The sequence below is a fragment of the Bombus vosnesenskii genome, unplaced genomic scaffold (genome assembly GCF_011952255.1).
Source record: "Bombus vosnesenskii isolate JDL3184/JDL3185 unplaced genomic scaffold, Bvos_JDL3184-5_v1.1 scf7180000013311, whole genome shotgun sequence".
NCBI classification, from domain to species: domain Eukaryota; kingdom Metazoa; phylum Arthropoda; class Insecta; order Hymenoptera; family Apidae; genus Bombus; species Bombus vosnesenskii.
The window spans coordinates 1,204,479-1,228,878 of record NW_022882959.1 but is presented as its reverse complement, the minus strand read 5'-3'; the positions used below and the strand labels follow the sequence as shown (position 1 = coordinate 1,228,878).

The following is a 24,400-nucleotide window of genomic DNA, read 5'->3' as shown; positions in this document are numbered from 1 at the left end:
GAGGACGCTAACGATATGCAACGATGCAACTGCATAAAGAGATTTTTATTTTCAGACTTCTATATATAATTCTCTACCTTCTTTTACTTTCTCTTATCGCATATTTCTGTCACATTATACACAATATTATAACTGCAATACTATGTATTATCTCATATATCCTATCTATGCTTTTTTTTTTTATAAAACTTTATTCGTCGCAACGATTACCTTACGCACACAACACGCGTATCGCTATAACGTTTCTAACTAAAATTTCTTCGCTAAAAGCGCATACGCTGCTGCGATCCAACGATATCCGAAAGTACAAATACGTTTGAATATTATTATCGTATATGGAATGTTCTTTATCCAAGCGAAAGGATACTCATCGATGGTCTTCGATAAGTATTTAGTTGTTCGTTAAGCGTTATCGGACAATATCGAAACGCGAGAAATAAATTTCGGTCTCATCTTTAACAAATCCTTGGAGCAGGTCTTCGCCCTTCTCTTAAAAATATAAATAGCCGCGGACGGGCTAAGTCGATCTCTGTGCTATTCCATCAAGTTCGTGTATGTTCAAATATTGGTTACTAGTTAATCGGTAAGTTTGCACATAGGCTGCTGTTAAATTTATCGAACTACGCAAAGATTTATTACATACATACGTAATTTGTTTATTTCGTCTCAAGTATAATAACACGATGGTATGTAACAAATATTATTATTCCATCTAGACACGTTTTGTATTATTTGCGCTAAACTCGATCGAATGGCTAAACGTTTATAGTCGTATTTAATCAAAGAAGCGACGATAAATGACACTTACGATTGAAACAGGTTACAACAACAGCTCTCTATCGACCTCGTTCGATATTTTATTCGCCTCGCGAGATCAATCAAGAATGATGTCAGCACTTTTCGAAGAAACTTTTTGACCCTGTTAGACGACAAAAGCTTCTACGTTATATTCTTCGTGAAGATCCATTCTGTCTTACTGCATACGATGTATCGCGAAAATAATATTTCCACATTTCGACGCTCTTTAACGACATAAATGTTATTAACGAATAATTATACAGACGTTTCTCGTGACATCGAATTCGCGTTCATGTCGGAGACGTACGAATTTCGAGAACGGTAAGTTGCACGAAGGATAACGGAAAACCACGTCTAAACATAGTTGAGGCAACTCCTAACATTCTTAGCGTCCGTCGTCAGGCAGGAAGAGACGAGAAAAGGAAGAAAACTTATCAAAATAGAAAAAGAAAAAAGAAATACACGAGAAAGGAGGAAAAATGGAAGGGAATTAAATAGAAATCGAGAAACGAGATAGCGGCGAATGTTTAAGATTCTGAGAGATACTGCGAGAGGGGTAAATGCTCGAACGAAGAAAGCCATGATTCTGTCTATATTTAACTGTATCTTTCACTGATACTGTTTTTAAGTAGAACATGTCTACGACCTATCAACGCGAGGTGCATCAGACGATTTTCTCCAGAGAAAGAAACGCTACTGTTACTAAATATTCAAGCCATTCCACTCCTATTTTATCGGCATTTATTTTTCTAAATTCATAGAAAAATCTCGCGATTGCTGGAATTCAATGGCTGAATTCAATGCGTTCTATCTTCTACAATTTTATTTGCTTTATCGCATTTGTAATATTTGCATATTGTAAACGATTTTCGATCGTACGTTCGATAATAATTAAATTGTACTAAATATATTACCACACAGATATTAGTAATTAGTACTAAATAGATTAATACGTGTATATTAATCTATTTAGTACTAATTACTAGCACATATATATATATAGATGTATGTATATCGTAAAGAAAATGTAGAGGGTTCGTCACGCATTAAAAGGCACGACCCCCGACGCACGGCTTCTCTTGTATCATCGTCAGGGCTTCCGATCAATTTGACATAGAGAATTTGCTGGTTCTGTGGTTCAACTTGACAAGTTAAGCGATTCGAAGGAATTATAGTTATATACGGTTATCGCATATATAATTGGATTTGGAAATTCATTTTAATTATACTTTCTTAAAATATGAAATCTATTTTCCATTGATTTATTCTTCGTGGATTATCAACGATTATTCAAACTCTTTTAGCATATACTCGATTTGCCCATTCACGTCCATATTCAAATTTTATTCGACCGAAAGTTATTCTTCTAAATTTTCATCGAACAAACCATTGTTCGTATTTATAATCCCATTTATCGGAATAAATTTATTCCCGCAATAAAACAAGCACTGGTCGGTCATGTTCACTATGATTACTTTTGTTTATTCATAAATGTTTATCGAACGAGTGAGATTTTACGTGCTGAAAGTTTAAAATCTCTCGGTATCGAGATACGGTGGTACCATTGTACCATCGATCCTTTGGAGTTATGGTATTTGGTCTGTCACGTTGCTTATTCTACTTTGTAGTAAAAATGACCTGCTCGCTATGATTTATTTCTCTATCTCTCTCGATTCGTTACTGCTACGAAATAAACGTAATATTCAATTTGTTCGTAAGATTTTCGTCGCAAGCTTGACAAGTAAAAACTAGCCGATATATTACGATTATAACGTTAATATATCCATCTGTATATAATTAAAGAACAATGTCATTGTTAAACTGTAGTTTATTTGTGACAAAGATTTATTCTACCGTACGCTCGTTTATTATTATTTATGTAATCGCGTATGCTTGTTTTTTAAGCGGCTGGCTGCTGCAAGTGGATTTCACGTAGAAAAGATAAAATAACAGTAACAGAGACGGCAATAGAGAGTGGGTGCAGGATGTGCGATCGATCGCCGGCTACCGCCGAACCACGTGACGGGGTGCGGTATTCGTGACGTCATAGAAACTCCTGTTTCATTCGTGCTATCGACATATTCGTTTCTTTTCTTTTTACTTTCTCTTTACGTCGATTGTTCGTTCGACGTCTAATTCCTTTGATCTTACTTGTTTCATCAACTTTACACGTATAACTTTATGACCAATTCTCCACCCTTTGCAATTATTTCTACAATAATTTACGTCGGACGAGATCTTTTATCTGTTGTATATTTTCTTGAAAGAGCCGCGAAGAATGTGGGAATGCGGGAATGCGCTCAACTGAAAATATATTTGATAAATTACTCGTAATTAACGTTTACCGTCGAGCGTCTCTTCGCTCGGAAAGTAGTTATACGTTTAGTTATAGGCTCTACTAAATTCTGATTTTATATGATGCAGACTTTCATCTCGTTAATAGAATTGACGAGTCGACGTTCGAGTAGAAGACAATTCTCGATTTCTTAACCTTCACCTTACGTTATTCAGCCCTGAATCATCCTCACTTTACGAAGCCAACCTAGTGCAGACTCTTAGGTAGTTGTGTACGACGTTATAACTTGCTATTTCGATCATTTACCTTTCGGATCTTAAGTCCTGATAAAAGAGACTTTTCGACTTTTCTAATTGAAACGGAACATATCCACGAGCCTTACGTAATCTTCCTTTCGACTAATATTTTCCAATTTTGCATTTCAGGTTTCTTGTCGTGGGATAAGGATAGCTGTCACGTAGATTTAGAAAAAGAATTACTGGCGTTGGTGGCGCAAGCTCCGGAAGGGGAAGAAGCAAGAAATGGTATTAATTAAAACGCGCGATTATAAGATAAATATTATCGTTGAATCTAAATCGTTCGCTATCATTCCGAATCCCAAGAACGTACTATAGATCGTTGTAATACGTTTCGTTCGCTGAGAGAAATGAATTTTCAGGCGAACGACTGATCCAATACGCTACCGAGAACCTCGTTACCGAAGTTCTGATTCACCCGCAAACGAATACACTGTTACAATGTATCCGTAACCTTCTCGCAAGCTTTACAAAACACCGACACATTATACACGGTGGCTATACCTTCAGTGGAAATGGTTCCTGGATACTGCAAGTACGTGCCAATTCTACATAAGCATAATACGTTGCGAAACATAACATAGAAACTTAACATGCAAAACTATTACTAAGCTCATCTAGTATAGTCCGAACATTTCTGTTTCCACTGAAACTAACGATCACGTTCAAATGCCACGCGTCCAGGATGGAACCTTTAGCCTTGCCGATTTCCTGGATGCGTTCAGTGAACACGAAGTGCAAAGAGTTCTTCGTGCGTATGAAAACAGTGTCACGGTAGACATTCATTGCGCGAGTGTCGGCGATTGGACAACAAATAGACTTTCCAAAGAAGCTTGCACTAGGTTTGTATCCTATTTATTTCGAACAACGTTTCAATATCCACGTAGATTGTATCTCGATATTATAAAGAGTCTGCGACGCTTAAATAATTCATCTATGTGTGTTATATTTGCCATGATACAGACCTTGCCGAGTAAGAGTAAATCCCGATGACGTTCTCACCGCTGGATTACCAGCCATCGCGAGTTTCACGAATTACATTGGACAATATCTGGTCGCTCAGACACTGGACCAGCTTATGGAGCCATCCGATGTCGTAGGCAACATAAGATTTAGTCACCCAACATTGTATGTCTTCCCTGGCGGTCAAGGTGATGCCGCGCTCTTCGGCATAAATGGTTTTAACATGTTGGTGGACGGTGGTTTCGCCAGAAAGGCCTGTTTTTGGGACTTTACCAGACACTTGGATCGCCTCGATGCGGTCTTAGTTACTAGAATAAATAATAGTAATGTTGGAGGCATGTCCAGTGTGCTCCGCAAGAAGAAAGAAATGCACGTCTATCCTCAAATCGGACATTTCTTCTGCAACCTAATCGTAAGTATCGTTAGTTTATAAAAAGTTGTCGATTCCACGCTTTCTTACTCGAGTCGTATATACGCAATATGCTAATCGGGTTTGATTAATGTACGTTTATTAAAACTGTCGATGTTGCGTTCTCTCGCGTAACAGGAGAGAAGACAATCCAATTCACCGGACGGGGACAAAGATATCGATCCTCTGATACTAAATCTCACCGATATTGGCCAAGAGATGGTTGTCAATCTGCGTCACATCAGTCTGCGAGCGCATCCGTGCTACAGAGACCCAGACCCGATCAATCTCTATCATAAAGTAGGTCACGGCACGTTGGACATGTACGTGTTAAGCCCCAGCAAGGATAGTCGCGAAGTTAAAGAATTTCTGGCGAGATGGCACGCCGCCGATTCGAAACTTTTTGCCGGTGGTCACAAGAAAGACTCGAACAATTTAACCTTCCCGATCCAGAATTTGGTCTCCATATGCGCGTTATTAGTCTGGCAACCAGCAAACCCCGAAGACACCATCACGAGAATATTGTTTCCCGGAAGTACGCCTCAACAGAAGATCTTCGAAGGTTTCGAACGATTGAAACACCTGGAGTTCCTAAAGCATCCTGTTTGTTCCGCAAAGAGCCTCTCGCCGTCCGCGTCTTTAGCTACCCTGCGAGACAAGCCCACGAAACAGAAATTGGGCCTGATCAGTGAAAAAGAAGCTTCGAAGAAGTTAGGCACAGAGGCGAAGAAAGAGAAAAAAGAATCGCCTGAAATAAAAATGAAAGCTACAGATGAATTACCTCCAAAGACGCAAGCAACGTCAATTATTCCTACGAAACCTGTTAAAGCTGAAACGAAGCCTAAGAAAATAGTGGAGAACAAGAAGATAGAGGTGGAGAAGGAGAGTAAAAAGATAGAAAAAGAAGCGAAGGAAGCGAAGAAGGAGATTGTAAAGAAGGATGTTGGGAAGGAGAAGCCAGAAAAGATTGAAGAGAAATTAGAGAAACGCGAAGAGGATGTTCAGAAGAAGATCGAGCCTCCGAAAGAAACGGAAAAGATAACTCCACCGGCGAAGGAATCAAAACCGAAAGAAGTAGCCAAAAGGAAAGAATCGAAAGAACCAAAGGGCGTTAAACCTGGAAAAATTGAAACAAAGGCGAAGGTAACTGATAAAAAAGCGAAACAGTCTCCCGTAGAAAAGAAGGACGCTGGAATGATAGTAAAATCTTCACCAACGACCCCTAAGAAAACTATAAACGGAGTTGCCACAAAGACGGAGATATCGAAAGTGAGCGTGACCAAAGCAAAAGCCCAGAAGACAGCAGCTGCACCACCAGCGAAAAGCACTAAGGATGCAAATAATAGAAAAGTACTTGAACAGAAGAACATCGAATCGGCTATAACCACTGGCATGGTCAAAGTACCAGCCAAACCGAAACCAATGGACAGAAAACCGCTTAGCCGCCGACCAAAACCAGTTAGTCCGAGTAAAGTTCGAGTATCTGGTAGTCCAGCGAAGTCGACTCGTAGCACTCCAACAACCTCTGTTAAATCTGACAAAGACGGTGTCGTTCGCAAAGCGAAGAGCGACAAAGGTACTGCCGATTCTTCGACTGTATCCACGCCATCTGGAATCGAAGCCGAAACAGGAGTTAGACTCGCAGAGAAGAGTCTAATGGAACAATCGGAAGATATTTCTTTGGATTCTATCGAAAGCAAAGTGCTGGCTGATCTAAAGGAGGAAAGAGAAGTAGTCGAGGAGATCGAAGCAGTGCTTAAAAAAGCAGATCTTATCGAAGAAACACGAAAAGATGATCGTTCCGAAGGAGATGATGAAATCACAGCGGAACTTACTGACAAGAAAGAAGAAGATATCACAGACGATGACATAATCGAAGCTGACATGGAAGATGCACTTAAGAGAGAACTTATCGATGAGTATTTGATCGTTGAGAAAGAGGAAGATTATATAGAAGACTCTACTCAGAGCGGCGAAGGTGAACAAAAGCATATTTTGGACGAGGCTGAATCTGAGAAGGTGAAGATGCTAAAGGATATGGAGCAGGTGAAGGAAAAAGGTGCCGAGGAAGAAGTGGAGGAGAAAGAGAAGGACGAGAGCGTGGAGAAGCGTGAAAAACCATTGGAAGAGAAGGAGACGATATTGAAAGGCGAAGAAGAGAAGGCAGAGCCAATTGATTTGTCACCAGATCGTAGGGAGCAATTGGAAGAAGAGGCTAAAGAAATAGTTGCTCCCGCAGCAGAGATAATCCAACAAAAACCAGAAGAGAAAGACGATTCCGGTAAGAAGGATAGCGAGGACATTACCAAGGAACCTTCGAGTTTGAGCCCTGATAAGTTGGACTCTTCCGAGAAGAAAACCACTGACACTGATTTGAAACCCGAAGCTGACCAAAAGGAACAAATACCAGAAAAATTAGAAGAATCGCAAGAACGAATTTCAACTTTGGAATCTGGTGCTACAACCACAGCGCCGACACTTCCAGAAGATGAGCGTATACCTCTGGACGAAATCAAAGAAGATATCGACGAGAAACACATTATCGAGGAAGTGAAAGAGAAGGATGTGGTACAGAAAGTTAAAGAAGAGGTCGTTGCTTCGCGAACCGTACCTCCAACAGTAACTACAAAACCAGACGTTCAAGTGTTTGATGTCCGTCAAGCTGTACAGTGTCTTCAACGCGACATTGTAAAAACACCAGACGAAGTTGCTGATTTGCCAGTCCACGAAGAGGTAGATCCTAAATTGTACAGAATGGAAGACTTCGAGAAGGACAAAGAGGAGAAACCAGCATTGGTACAACCGCCACAACCACAGCAAGAACCAGAGCCTCAGCCACAAGTATCGGCACCGGTACCAACGCAAGAAGTCAAGGAACCACCTACGCCACCTGTTAAGGAACAAAAAGGAGTTTTCAGCTTCTTCGGCAAGGTTGCTGATAAGTTTGAAAAGGGCATCGATAAATTAACCAAGAAATCAAAGAAGGAACAGGAGAAGGACGTCGATGAAAAGTCTTCGTCGAAGTCCAGTTCTCCGAAAGAGGCGAAGGTACAAGAGAAGACCGTGCTCGAAGAAGTCGATGTCGAGAAAATATTCCTGAAAGTTGGTAAACCTAGTGAGAAAGTCCAGGAAGTAGTTCCTGAAGTGGAACCGAAGATACAAGAGAGGGCTGCCTCGATCACGGAAGAAACCATCGCGATGGCTAAGGAAAAACTCGAGGGTGTGACCGTAACAGAACGTGACGTAACAGAACTCGAAATTAAAGAGAAAGAAATTAAACCTACTGAGGAAGAGGCTGTGAAAGAAGAAAGCAAATCTCCAGTGTCGGTGGTATCGAAACCCATTGAGGAAGAAAAAATTGAATTGAAAAAAGAAATAGCGAAACCAAGCGAAGTTCCGTCGAAAGATGTCGAGGTCGCAGAAAAGACGGAAAAGTCACCGGAGATCGAGATCAAAGCTAAGAAGGAAGAACAGCTTGCAGAAGAAGTCGAAGAAGAAGCAGAAGAAATAAAAGCACTGTTGGAAGAAGCTTCGAAGAAATTTAAAACAGTAAAGGACAGCTTGAGGGATTCTTTGGAATCGTTGGAAGAGAAGATTGCCGGTGAAACAGCTGATTTGACACGAGAGATACCATTAACGAAGGATGTCGTTAAGGACACTCTGGAAGGTGTGGTGGAAAAGCTGGAAGCGATTAAGCCACATATCGAAGGCACATCTCCCGAAAGCAAAGAACCTGAAAAGGTGAAATTCGAAATACCAAAAGCTGAACATTTGGAAGAAGAAATACCTACGAAAGACGTTAAAGAAGCTGTTCTAGACGTTGGAGAGGTTCTTGCTGGAACAGCTGGTATCGACATCGAGGACAAAGTTAGAGATGTTACCGAAATCGTGCGTAAGGTTGCCGAGGTTCTGAAAGAAGACGATGTCTTCTCGGACAAGTTGTTGTTCAAGGAACCAATCAAAAAGGGAGAAACTGTGTCGCCACCTAAACCTGTGGCGGAAGCTGTGTCGCCACCTAAATCTGTGACGGAAGCTGTGTCGCCACCTAAACCTGTGGCGGAAGCTGTGTCGCCGCCTAAACCTGTGGCGGAAGCTGTGTCGCCGCCTAAACCTGTGGCGGAAGCTGTGTCGCCACCTAAACCTGTGGCGGAAGCTGTGTCGCCACCTAAACCTGTGACGGAAGCTGTGTCGCCACCTAAACCTGTGGCGGAAGCTGTGTCGCCACCCAAACCTGTGGCGGAAGCTGTGTCGCCGCCTAAACCTGTGACGGAAGCTGTGTCGCCACCTAAACCTGTGGCGGAAGCTGTGTCGCCGCCTAAACCTGTGGCGGAAGCTGTGTCGCCGCCTAAACCTGTGGCGGAAGCTGTGTCGCCACCTAAACCTGTGGCGGAAGCTGTGTCGCCACCTAAACCTGTGACGGAAGCTGTGTCGCCACCTAAACCTGTGGCGGAAGCTGTGTCGCCACCCAAACCTGTGGCGGAAGCTGTGTCGCCGCCTAAACCTGTGACGGAAGCTGTGTCGCCACCTAAACCTGTGGCGGAAGCTGTGTCGCCGCCTAAACCTGTGGCGGAAGCTGTGTCGCCGCCTAAACCTGTGGCGGAAGTTGTGTCGCCGCCTAAAGCTGTCGCGGAAACTAAGGTTTCTATGATACCCACGAAAGTTGGAATTACCGAAGAAATTTCTCTGTACCAGGAGGAAGCTGAAGAACTCGTTGCAGAAACAAAGGAAGAACCTTGTGTCCAAATTGTCAAAGAAACAGAGCCAATTATATCTCCGAAAGAAGAGAAAGATGAGCGTGACGTTAAGGAAATTTGCGAAGAAATGATGAAAGATGTCAAAGAGATTGCTCCCGAAGTTAAAGATTTGTCTCTGAAGGTGGACGTATTGGAAGCTGGGGTGGAAGACGTTTGTGTGAAAGAAACTGTGAAATCACCGATCGAGAAAGAGGAGAAAGTTCAAACAGCTATAGAAGAGCCTGTAATAGGTTTCGAGCAAAAGATTTCTCCCGCCAAAGCGGAGATTGTAATGGTTTCTCCTGGTTCAACACCAACCTCACCGAAATTTGTTACAGATAAAATGCAGGAAAGCAAAGTGGACTTGAGTAAAGAAATTGAACTCTCAATTAAATTACCCGCTGAAATAAAAGCTATTGTCGATAAGGTAGATCGTATTGTGGAAGAGATTATCGAAGAACTTGTGATTAAGAAGAAGAAAATCACTATTGAGATTATAGAGTACATTACAATTGTTAAAGGTGTTCCAAAGGAGCGTGTTATCTATATTATCGAAGAGATTATTATACGAAAGGGTCTTTCAAAGAAAGATGTCGTCGATAACGTTGATATCTTAAAATTGGAAGAATCTATCACTCCGAAATTGAAAATGGAGCTTGAAGAGTATATTATCAATGAATACATTAAAAGAGGAAAATGCATAACTATCGAAATCGTCGAAGAAATTTCCATTAAAAAGACTGTGCCGAAAGTGATCATAATTCGTATTATCCAGGAAATTATCGTTAAAAAGTTAATCGATGTTAAAACTGATGGTTTGTTTGATTCCGAACTGAAACCGATTGACACTAAAGCAAAGAAAGAAGAAGCTGAGAAGAAAGAAGAAACGAAGGAGGAAAAGATCGAAGCACCGTCGAAATTAGACAAAAAGGAAGAAAAATTATCACCAATCGAAGTTATATCGGTCGCGAAACCAGAAATAAAATCACCTGTAGAAAAAGAGATTTTGAAGGAAAAAGAGATGAAATCACCGAAAGAAGAAGCTAAAATTTCTGAACCACGTAAAGAAGAACTCGGCGTCGAAGAAGAATCCGTTTGTTTGTCAGCTGAAGAAGAAGAAGAAGAAGATGATTTTGTAAGAATCATTAAAAAATCTTCCACAAAACCGACAGAGGTTCGTGACTACGAGGACACAATACCAACAAAACCGGTATCTCTAAAAGAAATTATCGACAAAAGACAGGAAAAGGACATTGGCGACGACTTTGAGGCTGTCGAACAAGAATATAAAGTACGTGATGTAACTGTTACTTCTTTGGAAGATACATCGCGTATTATTTCACCAAAATCAGACGAATCACGCGAGCGGGAATATGCCGAAGAAGCTGTGGAAGATACCATAAGTGACGTTATCGAGGCTGACGAAAAATTCGTTCACGAGACAAAGGGAAAAGTAGGAAAGACAGAATTACCTATCGATGTAAAACCAGTTAAAGAGAAAGAAAAGGAAGCTAAAGTGACCGAAGTACCAGAATCTCTTGATACCATAGAAAAGTATCTAGACGAAGCTAAAGAGAAGAAGGAGCAGAAGACTAAATCGCCCGAAGAACAAGTGGATGCGATTACAATAGAAAAAGAAAGAAGGAAACGTTCAATCGCTGAACTAGTACTGGAAAAAGAAGTTATTCAGAAAGAATTAGAAAAGCTAGAAGAAAAAGAATTTAAGCCAATAGAAAAGAAGGAAGAAGTTAAACCAGTAGAAAAAGAGGAAGAAGTAAAACCAATAGAAAAGAAAGAAGAAGTAAAACCAATGGAAAAGAAGGAAGAAATTAAGCCAGTAGAAAAGGAAGAAGAAGTAAAACCAATAGAAAAGAAAGAAGAAATAAAACCATTGGAAAAGAAGGAAGAAGTGAAACCAGTAGAGAAGGAAGAAGAAGTGAAACCAGTAGAGAAGGAAGAAGAAGTGAAACCAATGGAAAAGAAGGAAGAAGTAAAACCAGTAGAAAAGGAGGAAGAAGTGAAAGCAGTAGAGAAGGAAGAAGAAATGAAACCAATAGAAAAGAAAGAAGAAATAAAACCAATGGAAAAGAAAGAAGAAGTAAAGCCAATGGAAAAGAAGGAAGAAGTTAAACCCGTAGAAAAGGAAGAAGAAGTAAAACCAATAGAGAAGAAAGAAGTAAAACCAATGGAAAAGAAGGAAGATGTTAAACCAATAGAAAAGAAAGAAGAAGTGAAACCAATGGAAAAGAAGGAAGAAGTAAAACCAGTAGAAAAGGAAGAAGAAGTAAAACCAATAGAAAAGAAAGAAGAAGTAAAACCAATGGAAAAGAAGGAAGAAGTTAAACCAGTAGAAAAGGAAGATGAAGTGAAACCAGTAGAAAAGGAAGAAGTAAAACCAATAGAAAAGGAAGAAGAAGTAAAACCAATGGAAAAGAAGGAAGAAGTTAAACCGGTAGAGAAGGAAGAGGAAGTGAAACCAGTGGAAAAGAAAGAAGAAGTGAAACCAGTAGAGAAGGAAGAAGAAATGAAACCAGTAGAAAAGAAAGAAGAAGTAAAACCAATGGAAAAGAAAGAAGAAGTAAAACCAATGGTAAAGGAGGAACAAGTGAAACCAGTAGAGAAGGAAGAAGGAGTAAAACCAATGGAAAAGGAGGAAGAAGTGAAACCAGTAGAAAAGGAAGAAGAAATGAAACCAGTGGAAAAGAAAGAAGAAGTAAAACCAATGGAAAAGAAAGAAGAGGTGAAACCAGTAGAAAAGGAAGAAGAAGCGAAACCAGTGGAAAAGAAAGAAGAAGTAAAGCCAATAGAAAAGAAGGAAGAGGTGAAACCAGTAGAAAAGAAAGAAGAAGTGAAACCAGTGGAAAAGAAAGAAGAAGTAAAACCAATGGAACAGAAGGAAGAAGTGAAGCCAGTAGAAAAGAAAGAAGAAGTGAAACCAGTGGAAAAGAAAGAAGAAGTGAAACCAATAGAAATGAAAGAAGAAGAGAGACCAGTGGAAAAGGTGACTGAACCAAAGTCACCTGTTCAAAAGGAAATCATCGATGAAATCAAGCCTACTGAAATTTCATTAACAAAAGACGAGAAGCGAGGAGACAAATTGGAGACAGCCATCGACGTTTCCAAGAAAATTCCGGAATCGGAAGTTGTTGATCGCGTACCGAAGGAAGAACTTGTTGAAAAGAAACCGGAAATACTTGAAGTGGAGCGTAAGAAGAGTATTCAGGAATTAGTTAAAAAAGATGAGGAAGTATCTCCCAAAGTAGAAAAGATCGAAGATGACAAGAAAATATCTCCCAAAGCAGAGAAGATCGAAGACGACAAGAAAGTGGAGATGGTTGCGCCTGAAGATTTAGCTAAAAAAGATGAGAAAATGTCTCCTAAAGCAGAAAAGATCGAAGATGTTACGAAAATTGAGAAAGTTACTCTTGAAGATGTAGCTAAAAAAGATGCGGAAGTATCTCCCAAGCTGGAAAAGATCGAAGATGAAAAGAAAATGGAGAAAGTTTCTCCTGACGACTTAGCTAAGAAAGACGAAGAAGTATCTCCCAAAGTAGAAAAGATCGAAGATGACAAGAAAATTGAGAAAGTGACTCTAGAAGACTTAGCTAAAAAGGATGAGAAAATATCTCCCAAAGTAGAAAAGATCGAAGACGACAAGAAAGTGGAGATGGTTGGGCCTGAAGATTTAGCCAAAAAAGATGAGAAAATATCTCCCAAAGCAGAAAAGATCGAAGATGTCACGAAAATTGAGAAAGTTGCTCCTGAAGACTTAACTAAGAAAGACGAAGAAGCATCTCCCAAAATAGAAAAGATCGAAGATGACAAGAAAATGGAGAAAGTTGTTCCTGAAGACTTGGCTAAGAAAGACGAAGAAATATCTCCTAAAGTAGAAAAGATCGAAGATGACAAGAAAATGGAGAAGGTTGCTCCTGAAGATTTAGCTCAAAAGGATGAGAAAGTATCTCCCAAAGTAGAAAAGGTCGAAGGTGACAAGAAAATTGAGAAAGTTGTTCTTGAAGACTTATCGTTGCCTCGAAAAGAAGAGCCACTCAAAGAGATACCAGTTGCAGTTAAAGAAGAAAAGAAACCTGAGAAATCGCCTGAAGATGATGCTGCAGCTGTTCGAAGGATGTTAGTTACAGCAAGCAGCGAAGATGGCGGACAAGAAATTGAAATTTCCCCAACTGGTACTATCGCGCTCCAAAAAACTGTTACACCTGATGATTCTCTTAAAGATGCATCTGTCAAATCAACATCTGATAAAGATTCTTTGCTTCTAGATAAGGACTCTCTGCACTCAGAAATCAGTTCTCCAGAAAAAGACAGCATTTCTGATAAGTCACCATCAATCAAAGATGTCGGAAAGGTAACTCCTGAAGACAGCTTGGATAAGTCACCGATTGACACTCGTGACTCACGTGATCTCGAAGACAGCTTAGAGAAGGCGGTACCTACTAAACCAAAAGAAGCGGACAGTAGCACTTCTCCATCTCTGATAGAATCAGAAATTCCAAAGTCTCCCAGTTTGCAACAACAAACAGAAATTTTGGAGGATATGGCTAAAGCCGTTCGTGAAAAAGTCGAAAAGAAAGAATTAGAAACTAGGAAGATTGAAACAATCGAATCATCTGTTGATACAGCTACTAAAGTAGTGGACACCGTTGCTGAGAAAAAAGAATTAGATGGAAAAATGATTAAAGAAGCTTTAGAGAAACCGACGCTGATTCAAGAGAAAGTTGAAGTCGATGAAATTCGCAAGAAAAGTCTCGACATCGTTGCATCGAAATCACCGGAGTCGCTTCGATCGGAAGATGTTTCTCCGGCGGAAACTATTTTTGCAAAATCACCGGAAGAATCGGCGAAGATTTCTGATATGAAAGATATAGAACCTCTAAAGTCAACCTTCGAAACGATAGTTCCAGAAAGAAAGATTGGAATGCCGGAAAGTTTGAAAACAGAAGTAATTAAAGAAGTTGCTCAAGTTGATAGGAAAATTGAGATGCCTGTAAGTGATGAAAAAGAAGACAAGAAAGAACGTGCCGGTATTTCACCTAAGAAAAGTCCTGAAGAGAGTCCTGAAAAGAGTCCAGAACTAAAAGAGAAACCACTTGATTTCGAACCTACCAAAGCAGAAAAGATACAACCAATCACAGACCTTAAGCCAGCAATTATCACTGACCAGGACACGTTAGGAAAGAAAGAAGCAGACAAAAAATCTCCTTCTCCGGCACCGAGTGATAAAGGGGATTTGCAGGAGGTAAGCGAGGACAAAATGGTAGAAAAGACGATTGTCTATTTGACAAAGTTGGAAAAATCTGAGATCACTACCGCAGAAGCAGAAAAGAAGATAGAAGAACAAGTAGATGTTTCTAAACGTCAGGCTGAAGAATCCAAGAAAACAAAAACACCAGAGGAACCTAGAACTCCAACTACAAGTCCTGTTCTTGAACAACCTTTGAAAGCAGACATCGCAGAAATTCCCAGTGAAAAACCGATAGAATCAAAGGCACCTTTTGATGTATCAAAGCGACCCAGTATTCCTACTGAACCGCATGAGTGGAAAGAGATTGATGTAAAGGGAATAGACAAGGCTAGGGCGTTAAGTATAACGAGTGCTACCGAAGAACGTGAGGTTATTACAGATCGTTTGAAATCACCGATTAGTCCTGCAGAGAAGCCAGATTTAAAGGCTATTGATAAAAAATCACTTTCTCGTTATTCGGATTTAGAGGATGCAGAGGCAGAAGATGAGAAGTCTGCATCTTCCAGTATAACAAGTGTCTCAGGAGAATCTAAGGACGCATCAGATGCGTCAAAGTCGTCCAGTATTGTTGACGAGGTATGCGATATAAAGGATATTGCGGCAAGAGATATTGAGAAGTCAACATCTCCTAGTGTCGCTAGCGTCACAAGTCTCTTGACTGAACAAAAGGAACCGGTGGATAAATCAAAGACACCTAGTATTGCTGGAGAGATTCCTGACTTAAAAGAAGTTGAAACAAAAGATACGGAGAAATCTAGGTCCCCCAGTATATCGAGTGTCTCAACTGAAGCAAAGGACGTGTCAGATAAGTCGAAGTCTTCTAGTATCGCTGGCGAGACACCCGACTTAAAAGAGGTTGATGCTAAAGAAATAGAGAAATCCAGATCTCCCAGTGTAACGAGTGTCCTATCCGAAGCAAAAGACGTATCGGATAAGTCGAAATCTCCCAGTATCGTTGGCGAGACACCTGACTTAAAGGATCTTGAAGCTAAAGAAATTGAAAAATCTAAGTCTCCCAGTGTAACAAGCATCCCAGCTGAAGTAAAAGATGTGTCGGATAAGTCGAAATCTCCTAGTATCGCTGGCGAGACACCTGACTTAAAAGAGATTGAAGCTAAAGAAATAGAGAAATCTAGATCTCCCAGTGTAACGAGTATCATATCCGAAGGAAAGGGCGTATCGGATAAGTCGAAATCTCCTAGTATCGCTGGCGAGGCACCTGACTTAAAAGACATTGAAGCTAAGGAAATAGAGAAGTCTAGGTCTCCCAGTGTAACGAGTGTCCCATCCGAAGCAAAAGACGTACCGGATAAGTCGAAATCTCCCACTATCGCTGGCGAGACACTTGACTTAAAGGACATTGAACCTAAGGAAATAGAAAAGTCTAGGTCTCCCAGTGTAACGAGTGTCCCATCTGAAGCAAAGGACGTACCGGATAAGTCGAAATCTCCTAGTATCGCTGGCGAGACACTTGACTTAAAGGACATTGAACCTAAGGAAATAGAGAAGTCTAGGTCTCCCAGTGTAACGAGTGTCCCATCTGAAGCAAAAGACATGCCGGATAAGTCGAAATCTCCTAGTATCGCTGGCGAGACACCTGACTTAAAAGACATTGAAGCTAAAGAAATAGAGAAGTCTAGGTCTCCCAGTGTAACGAGTGTCCCATCCGAAGCAAAGGACGTACCGGATAAGTCGAAATCTCCTAGTATCGCTGGCGAGACACCTGACTTAAAAGACATTGAAGCTAAAGAAATAGAGAAGTCTAGGTCTCCCAGTGTAGCGAGTGTCCCATCCGAAGCAAAGGACGTACCGGATAAGTCGAAATCTCCTAGTATCGCTGGCGAGACACCTGACTTAAAAGACATTGAAGCTAAAGAAATAGAGAAGTCTAGGTCTCCCAGTGTAACGAGTGTCCCATCCGAAGCAAAGGACGTACCGGATAAGTCGAAATCTCCTAGTATCGCTGGCGAGACACCTGACTTAAAAGACATTGAAGCTAAAGAAATAGAGAAGTCTAGGTCTCCCAGTGTAACGAGTGTCCCATCCGAAGCAAAGGACGTACCGGATAAGTCGAAATCTCCTAGTATCGCTGGCGAGACACCTGACTTAAAAGACATTGAAGCTAAAGAAATAGAGAAGTCTAGGTCTCCCAGTGTACGAGTGTCCCATCCGAAGCAAAGGACGTACCGGATAAGTCGAAATCTCCTAGTATCGCTGGCGAGACACCTGACTTAAAAGACATTGAAGCTAAAGAAATAGAGAAGTCTAGGTCTCCCAGTGTAACGAGTGTCCCATCCGAAGCAAAGGACGTACCGGATAAGTCGAAATCTCCCAGTATCGCTGGCGAGACACCTGACTTAAAGGATCTTGAAGCTAAAGAAATTGAAAAATCTAGGTCTCCTAGTGTAATAAGCGTCCCAGCTGAAGCAAAAGATGTATCGGATAAGTCCAAGTCTCCTAGTATCGCTGGTGAAACGCCTGATCTGAAGGACGTTGAAGCGAAAGGTGCTGAGAAATCTAGATCTCCGAGTATACCAAGTGCTCCAGTAGAAACTAAAGATATATCAGATAAATCAAAGACACCAAGCATCGTCAGTGATACGCTGGATCTAAAAGAACTGGAAACAAAAGATATTGAGAAATCCAGATCTCCTAGTGTGACAAGTATTTCAACGGACTTGAAAGATAAGTCAAAGACTCCTAGCATTACTGGCGAAACACCAGATTTAAAGGATATCGAGAAGTCTAGGTCTCCTAGCATAACAAGTATTTCAGCGGAGTTTAAAGAAGTATCAGATAAGTCAAAGACTCCCAGCGTTGTTGGTGAAGAACCTGACTTAAAGGATGTTGATAAATCTAGGTCTCCTAGGCCTAGCGTAACTAGTGTCCTTACTGAGCCAAAAGAACCAGCTGATAAATCCAAGACACCAAGCATTGCAGGAGAAATTACCGATCTGAAGGAAGTCGATGAAAAAGATTTTGACAAATCTAGATCTGCCAGCGTAGCAAGTATTGCAGTTGAACCAAAGGAACTTTCGGATAAGTCAAAGTCACCTAGTATTGTTAGTGAGACTCTTGACTTGAAGGAGATTGACGAAAGAGATATTGAGAAATCTAAGTCTCCTAGTGTGATAAGCGTACCTACTGAGCGGAAAGAAACACCGGATAAATCCAAGTCACCCAGCATTGCTGGTGAGATTCCAGAATTAAAAGACGTTTGCGTAAAAGATGCTGAGAAGTCTAGGTCTCCTAGTGTAACAAGCATTTCAGCCGAGCTGAGAGAACCAACTGATAAGTCAAAGTCACCTAGCATTGCTGGCGAGAAACCCGATCTAGATGAAATTGATGCAAAAAGTGCTGAAAAATCCAGGTCTCCTAGTGTTGCATCTGTTGTAACTGAAACAAAGGAAACATCCGATAAATCAAAATCGCCTAGTATTGCCGGGGAGGTTCTCGATTTGAAAGATGTTGAAGTAAAAGATATTGAGAAATCTCGATCTCCTAGCATTACAAGTGTTCCAACTGAAGCGAAAGACGCATCAGATAAATCAAAGTCTCCTAGTATCGCTGGCGAAATACCCGATGTAAAGGACGCCGATATAAAAGATACACAGAAATCTAGATCTCCAAGTATATCAATCGCATCAACGGAATCGAAAGAAGCCACGGATAAATCAAAGTCACCCAGCATTGCTGAAGAAGTACCTGACTTAAAGGATATTGAGAAATCTAGATCTCCCAGTATAACCAGTATTCCGGCTGAAGCAAAGGACGTTTTGGATAAGTCAAAGACGCCTAGTATTGCTGGTGAAATTCCCGAATTAAAGGATGTTGAGAAATCTAGATCTCCCAGTATACCAGGTATTCCTATGGAATCGAAGGACGTATCAGATAAGTCAAAATCTCCCAGCGTTGCTGGAGAAGTTCAAGACTTAAAGGATGTTGCAAAATCTAGATCTCCCAGTATACCAAGTGTTTCCGCTGAATCGAAAGAAGTATCAGATAAGTCAAAATCTCCCAGTGTTGCTGGTGAAGTACCCGACTTAAAGGATGTTGAGAAATCTAGATCTCCTAGTATATCAAGCATTCCTGTGGAATCCAAAGACGTATCAGATAAGTCAAAATCTCCCAGTGTCGCTGGCGAAGTTCCCGATTTGAAGGATGTTGAGAAATCCAGATCTCCCACTATACCAAGCATTCCTGTGGAATCGAAAGACGTATCAGATAAATCAAAATCTCCCAGTGTCGCTGGTGAAGTTCCCGATTTGAAGGATGTTGAGAAATCCAGATCTCCCAGTATACCAAGTATTCCTGTGGAATCCAAGGACGTATCAGATAAGTCAAAATCTCCCAGTGTCGCTGGTGAAGTTCCCGATTTGAAGGATGTTGAGAAATCTAGATCTCCTAGTATACCAAGCATTCCTGTGGAATCAAAGGACGTATCAGATAAATCAAAATCTCCCAGTGTCGCTGGTGATGTTCCCGATTTGAAAGATGTTGAGAAATCCAGATCTCCCAGTATACCAAGTATTCCTGTGGAATCCAAGGACGTATCAGATAAGTCAAAATCTCCCAGTGTCGCTGGTGAAGTTCCCGATTTGAAGGATGTTGAGAAATCCAGATCTCCCAGTATACCAAGCATTCCTGTGGAATCGAAAGACGTATCAGATAAATCAAAATCTCCCAGTGTCGCTGGCGAAGTTCCCGATTTGAAGGATGTTGAGAAATCTAGATCTCCCAGTATAGCAAGCATTCCTGTGGAATCAAAGGACGTGTCAGATAAATCGAAATCTCCCAGTGTTGCTGGTGAAGTTCCTGATCTGAGAGATATGGAGAAATCTAGATCTCCTAGCGTAACAAGCGTTTCAGCGGAACTAAAAGAAACAGTAGATAAATCGAAATCGCCCAGTATTGCTGGCGAAGCTATTGATTTGAAGGATGTCGAGGCTAAAGAAATTAGGAAATCTAGGTCTCCCAGTGTGATTAGTGTCACAGATGAATCGAAGGATAAATCCAGGTCTCCCAGCATTGTTGCCGAGGCTCTCGATTTGAAGGATGTTCCGACGAAGGATGCTGATAAATCTAGGTCACCTAGTGTTCCGTTAGAATATAAAGATATATCAGAGAAATCAAAGACTCCCAGCGTTGCTGACGAAACAAGTGATTTAAAGGATGTTGACGCTAAAGTTGCTGATAAATCTAGGTCACCTAGCGTAACAAGTGCCCCAGCGGAAGCAAAGGATTTAACGGATAAATCAAAATCCCCTAGCGTTGCTAGTGATATATTGGATCTGAAAGATGTTGCAGATTCTGTGGACAAATCTAAATCACCAAGTGTAACAGATATTTCAGTGGGATTGAAGGATGTATCAGATAAATCAAAGTCGCCCAGCATTGCTGGTGAATCACCTGACCTAAAGGAGGTTGAAACGAAAACTATTGACAAACCTATATCTCCAACTGTACCAAGTGCTCCAAAGGAAGCTAAGGATGTATCGGATAAATCAAAGTCACCCAGTATCGCTGGCGAGGTACCTGATGTGAAAGAAGTTGAATTGGAAGATATCGTGAAATCTAGATCTCCGAGTATACCAACTGTTTCAGTGGAATCTAAGGATGTAGCGGGTAAATCCGATGTATCCAAGTCGCCTAGTATCGCTGGCGACACGCTTGATTTCAAGGATATTGACGTAAAAGACAAATCCAGATCTCCTAGTGTAACAAGTGTATTAGGCGAACCAAAGGAAGCAGCGGACAAATCCAAGTCTCCGAGTGTCGCTGGAGAAGTTCCCGATATACAGGATGTTGAAGCAAAAGATACTGAGAAATCCAGATCTCCAAGTATACCAAGTGCAACGTTGGACTCGAGAGATGTATCGGACAAGTCGAAGTCCCCAAGCATCGCCGGCGACGTTTCCGATGTAAAGGAAGTCGAAGCTAAAGACACTGGAAAGTCCAGATCACCCAGTGTAACAAGTGTCCTGTCAGAACCTAAGGATAAATCAAAGACTCCTAGCATTGCTAGCGAGACACCTGATTTGAAGGAAGTTGGTATAAAAGAAATTGAGAAATCCAGATCTCCCAGTGTAGCGAGTGTTCCAGGAGAAGCTAAAGATTTGTCCGACAAATCAAAGTCTCCCAGCATCGCCGATTTAGACGAAGGCGATAAAAGAAGAGAAATCGATAGTAAAAAGCTAGATGTCGAAGAGAAACAGATTGATATTCGGAAATCAGTCGAAAAGGATGGGGCATTAAAGACGCCAGTTAAACTGGAAGATTTTACGAAGATAAGCGTTTCTACTACAGAGGTAACTAAAGATAAGTCGCTATTCGTCGATGATAGCTATAAAGTATTGCCTGAAAGTGTTGAAATGGACCAAACGCAGGTCGATCGAGAAAGTACGATGAAAATAACGCCTGAGAAAGAAGCAAATATTAAAAAGTATATTTTAGAAGAATATATAAATAAGGGAAGGAAGATCACGATGATCGTAATAGAAGAAATAATTAGAACTTATTCAGTCTCAGAGTTGATAGTAATGACTATCATAGAGACAATTATTACGACGAGGAAACTCAACAGAGATTCAGTTTTAGATATACCCGAGCAAAAGATGGAGAAGTCGGATCATTCGATAAGTTCTAGCGTAAGTTCCGAACTGATTGCTTCTGATAAATCTACTCAAGATAGCCCTGTACGTTCTGAGCCACATATCGACGAAGAAGTTTCGATCTCGGAAGAGAAAAGAATCGAAATTGAGAGACTTCTCGAAGAAGACTACGTTAAGCAAGGAAAGAAAATCACCGAAGAAATTCTAGAAGACATTATCGTCCGATCGTCTTTACCTCGATACATTATTCTAGAAATAACGGAGGAATTAATTCTGAAGAGAAAACTTACTCGAGAATCCGTGATCGACGTGGAGGTGTACTATCACGACGACGAGCCAGATGACAGCTACGGTAAGGATGGCTACCGTTATGAAAAATCTCTGGAGCTCAGATACGAACCCGACCACGGAGAAGGGAAAATGTCTTACGATTACAAAACGGTGGAATATTCGGGACAACGCGAAGGCCACATGGAAACGTCGATGACGGATTATTCGACAAGTTACGAGAGCCAATTCCACAAAGCATTCGTCGGCGGAGTAACCGAGATACGTACGACTCATATAACGACGTTATCAGGAAAATCAACGCCAGACGTAACTCGTGACGGAACTCCTGATTCGATATCCGAGCCTACAGCTTCCACCGTAGAGAAAGTAGAAGATAAATCTGCCGGTAAACCAATCGACCATATTTCGCCCGATAAAGATGTAGTTTCTACGAGTATCGGCACCTCCACCACTATCACCACTACGGTAACCCAGAAATCATCCGTTACGCACACCGTAGAAGCGAAACCTCAGATAGTTACTGTACTGAAAGAAAGTAAAATCGGCGAAGTAGACGCGCAAGTGACGGGTAAAACGGAAGTAATTAGAAAAGTAATCGAATCGGACGTAGACGCGAGTGAATCTGTACCCTCGGCCAGGCTCGAGTTCGAGGAGTTGGAAAAACGAATTATCAAAGGTAAAGAAGAGATGGAAGGAGAGCCAACCGAAGAAGAAAAGGAAGTTTCGCCAGATGGCAAGGTGATCGTGGTTAAAAGAATCGTGACACGAGAAGTGTCGGATCAAGAAGAACCCGAAACGATTCGTAAGGTAATAAAACGGGAGATCATCGAGCAGGATGATCCGCTGGTGATTACGAAAGTCATAAAGCGCGAGATTATCGTTCCCGAGGGTGAGATGGGCGACACGGACGATCTCGAAACGATAAAAGAAATCGTGAGCAAAGAAACTGTCCCATCGACCGTCGAAACTGTGAGAACAGAAACGAAGAAAATCGTGATTACAGGAGGCGAGAAGCTGAGCGAAGAGAGTCTGACATCGGACATTCTGTCGGGTATGCACGTCGACGTTAAAAAAGGAACGACAACTATCATAGAAACGGGTGGTGAGATATCGGAGAAGGACATCAGAGAGGCTATCGAAAAAATGACGACCGAAGCTAGTAAGCAGAGTGAATTTTTAAGCGACGAAGGTACCATAATCAAAGAAACTACTATTAGAACTACGAAGACCGAAGAGTCTACGGAAAGGAAGAAAGAAGAGAAGAAAGTCGAAGGAGCAGAAGGAAAATCTGAAGCGAAATTTGAAAAGGAAGAAACGAAGCATACGCCGATGGATAAACGTTCGATGCCTCCTCAAGTACGCGATATCGCTTCCGACGTTTCTTCTCTGTCAGGAAGAACTACACCGGACCGAAGATCCGAAGGTAGGTCCTTGACTGGAACTCCAGAAGGATTCAGATCGGGAGAGGTGATCAGAACGATCATCACCACGACTAAGACAGTGTCCGACGACGGTGAGATAGTGACGACGACCCGAGAAGTCACGGAAACCACAAACGAAAAAGGAGAGACGGTGATATTGGCGGAGAAAGTGGACGTGAAGGTAGACGAATATTTACCTAGCAAGGATATGACGGAATCTTTGGGTCCCGATAGCTCCCTTCTACGTTCCTTGCAAGAAAAAGAGAAAGACAGAACATCTAGCGACTTTATGAGCAGCGCGATGAGCAGCAGCATTTATGGCGAGCTACCGTCTGAAAAAGATACAACAAGTGGCAGCACGCAGAAGATCGGCGAATCTTCCACTCTGACAGATCAAGGTGATTACACGTTCAAACGTTTCATGGTGGAGAAAGAGTATGCCGGTGATTACAAGGAGAAATCCGATCCGAAGAAATATATCGACGAGGCTGGACTTGACTTTGAGAAAGCTCTGTCGATGGAACAAAAGGAAACTAAAGAAACCGATCCACAGGGTAAAACTATCTCAGCGAGATACACGAACGGTAGCGTTCGTCGAGAAGCGTCAGATTCTGATGGTAAGTCGGACGATCGCAAAGAGGAGGATCCGAAGTCTGACACGAAGAAAGATCCGTTAGATGGTTGGGGAACTCCGTTGGGGCTTCCTTCTCCCATTCCACCGCATAAGTTTAACCTCAGAAACACGAATTCCGACAACAATATGAGACTAAATTTCGACGCTATTAACGACTGGGGTGAGCCATTGAGATTACCTTCACCAGCTCCTGTGACCAATGAAATTTCTAACAAGGGTACACCCGGAACACCGAAAAAAGAGAAGAAACAAGCGAGAAAGGTTCTATCGGAGAATCTGAAGAACAAGAAACGCTCCGAGAGCCCGGGCAAGAACGAGAAGAAGCTGAAGGATTCGAAGAATAAAGTACAACCCGTCTACGTGGATCTTACTTATGTACCTCATCATGGAAACTCCTATTACACATCGTTGGAATTCTTCAAGAGAGTTCGCGCGAGATATTACGTGTTCAGCGGTACCGAACCAAGTCGCGAAGTCTATGACGCTTTGTTGGAAGCTAAGAGGACTTGGGAAGACAAAGATCTCGGTAGGTCGACGTTAGTTTTCATTCGGACACATTTATGCCGATCGGCATTGGCACTCGTTTATTTCAAAACTCTAATAATTTTTCAATCTTATTTTCAAGTCTTAATTCTCACCGAGAAACTATATCCTTACGTAGCGCTTAATTTGCTGATCCTAGCAC

General features: G+C 41.5%; 1 protein-coding gene across 1 annotated transcript in view; it reads left to right on the top strand.

Annotated features, from left to right (window-relative positions):
• The window catches only part of LOC117234939 (microtubule-associated protein futsch-like), a 35,323-nt gene that overhangs the window by 5,939 nt on the left and 4,984 nt on the right, over positions 1-24,400 (top strand). Inside the window, 10 exon segments of the mRNA XM_033496526.1 lie at positions 3,520-3,618; positions 3,753-3,925; positions 4,075-4,232; positions 4,354-4,765; positions 4,901-11,350; positions 11,423-11,647; positions 11,828-12,001; positions 12,227-16,913; positions 16,916-19,844; positions 19,962-24,241. Coding sequence (XP_033352417.1) covers positions 3,520-3,618; positions 3,753-3,925; positions 4,075-4,232; positions 4,354-4,765; positions 4,901-11,350; positions 11,423-11,647; positions 11,828-12,001; positions 12,227-16,913; positions 16,916-19,844; positions 19,962-24,241 — 19,587 coding nt within the window.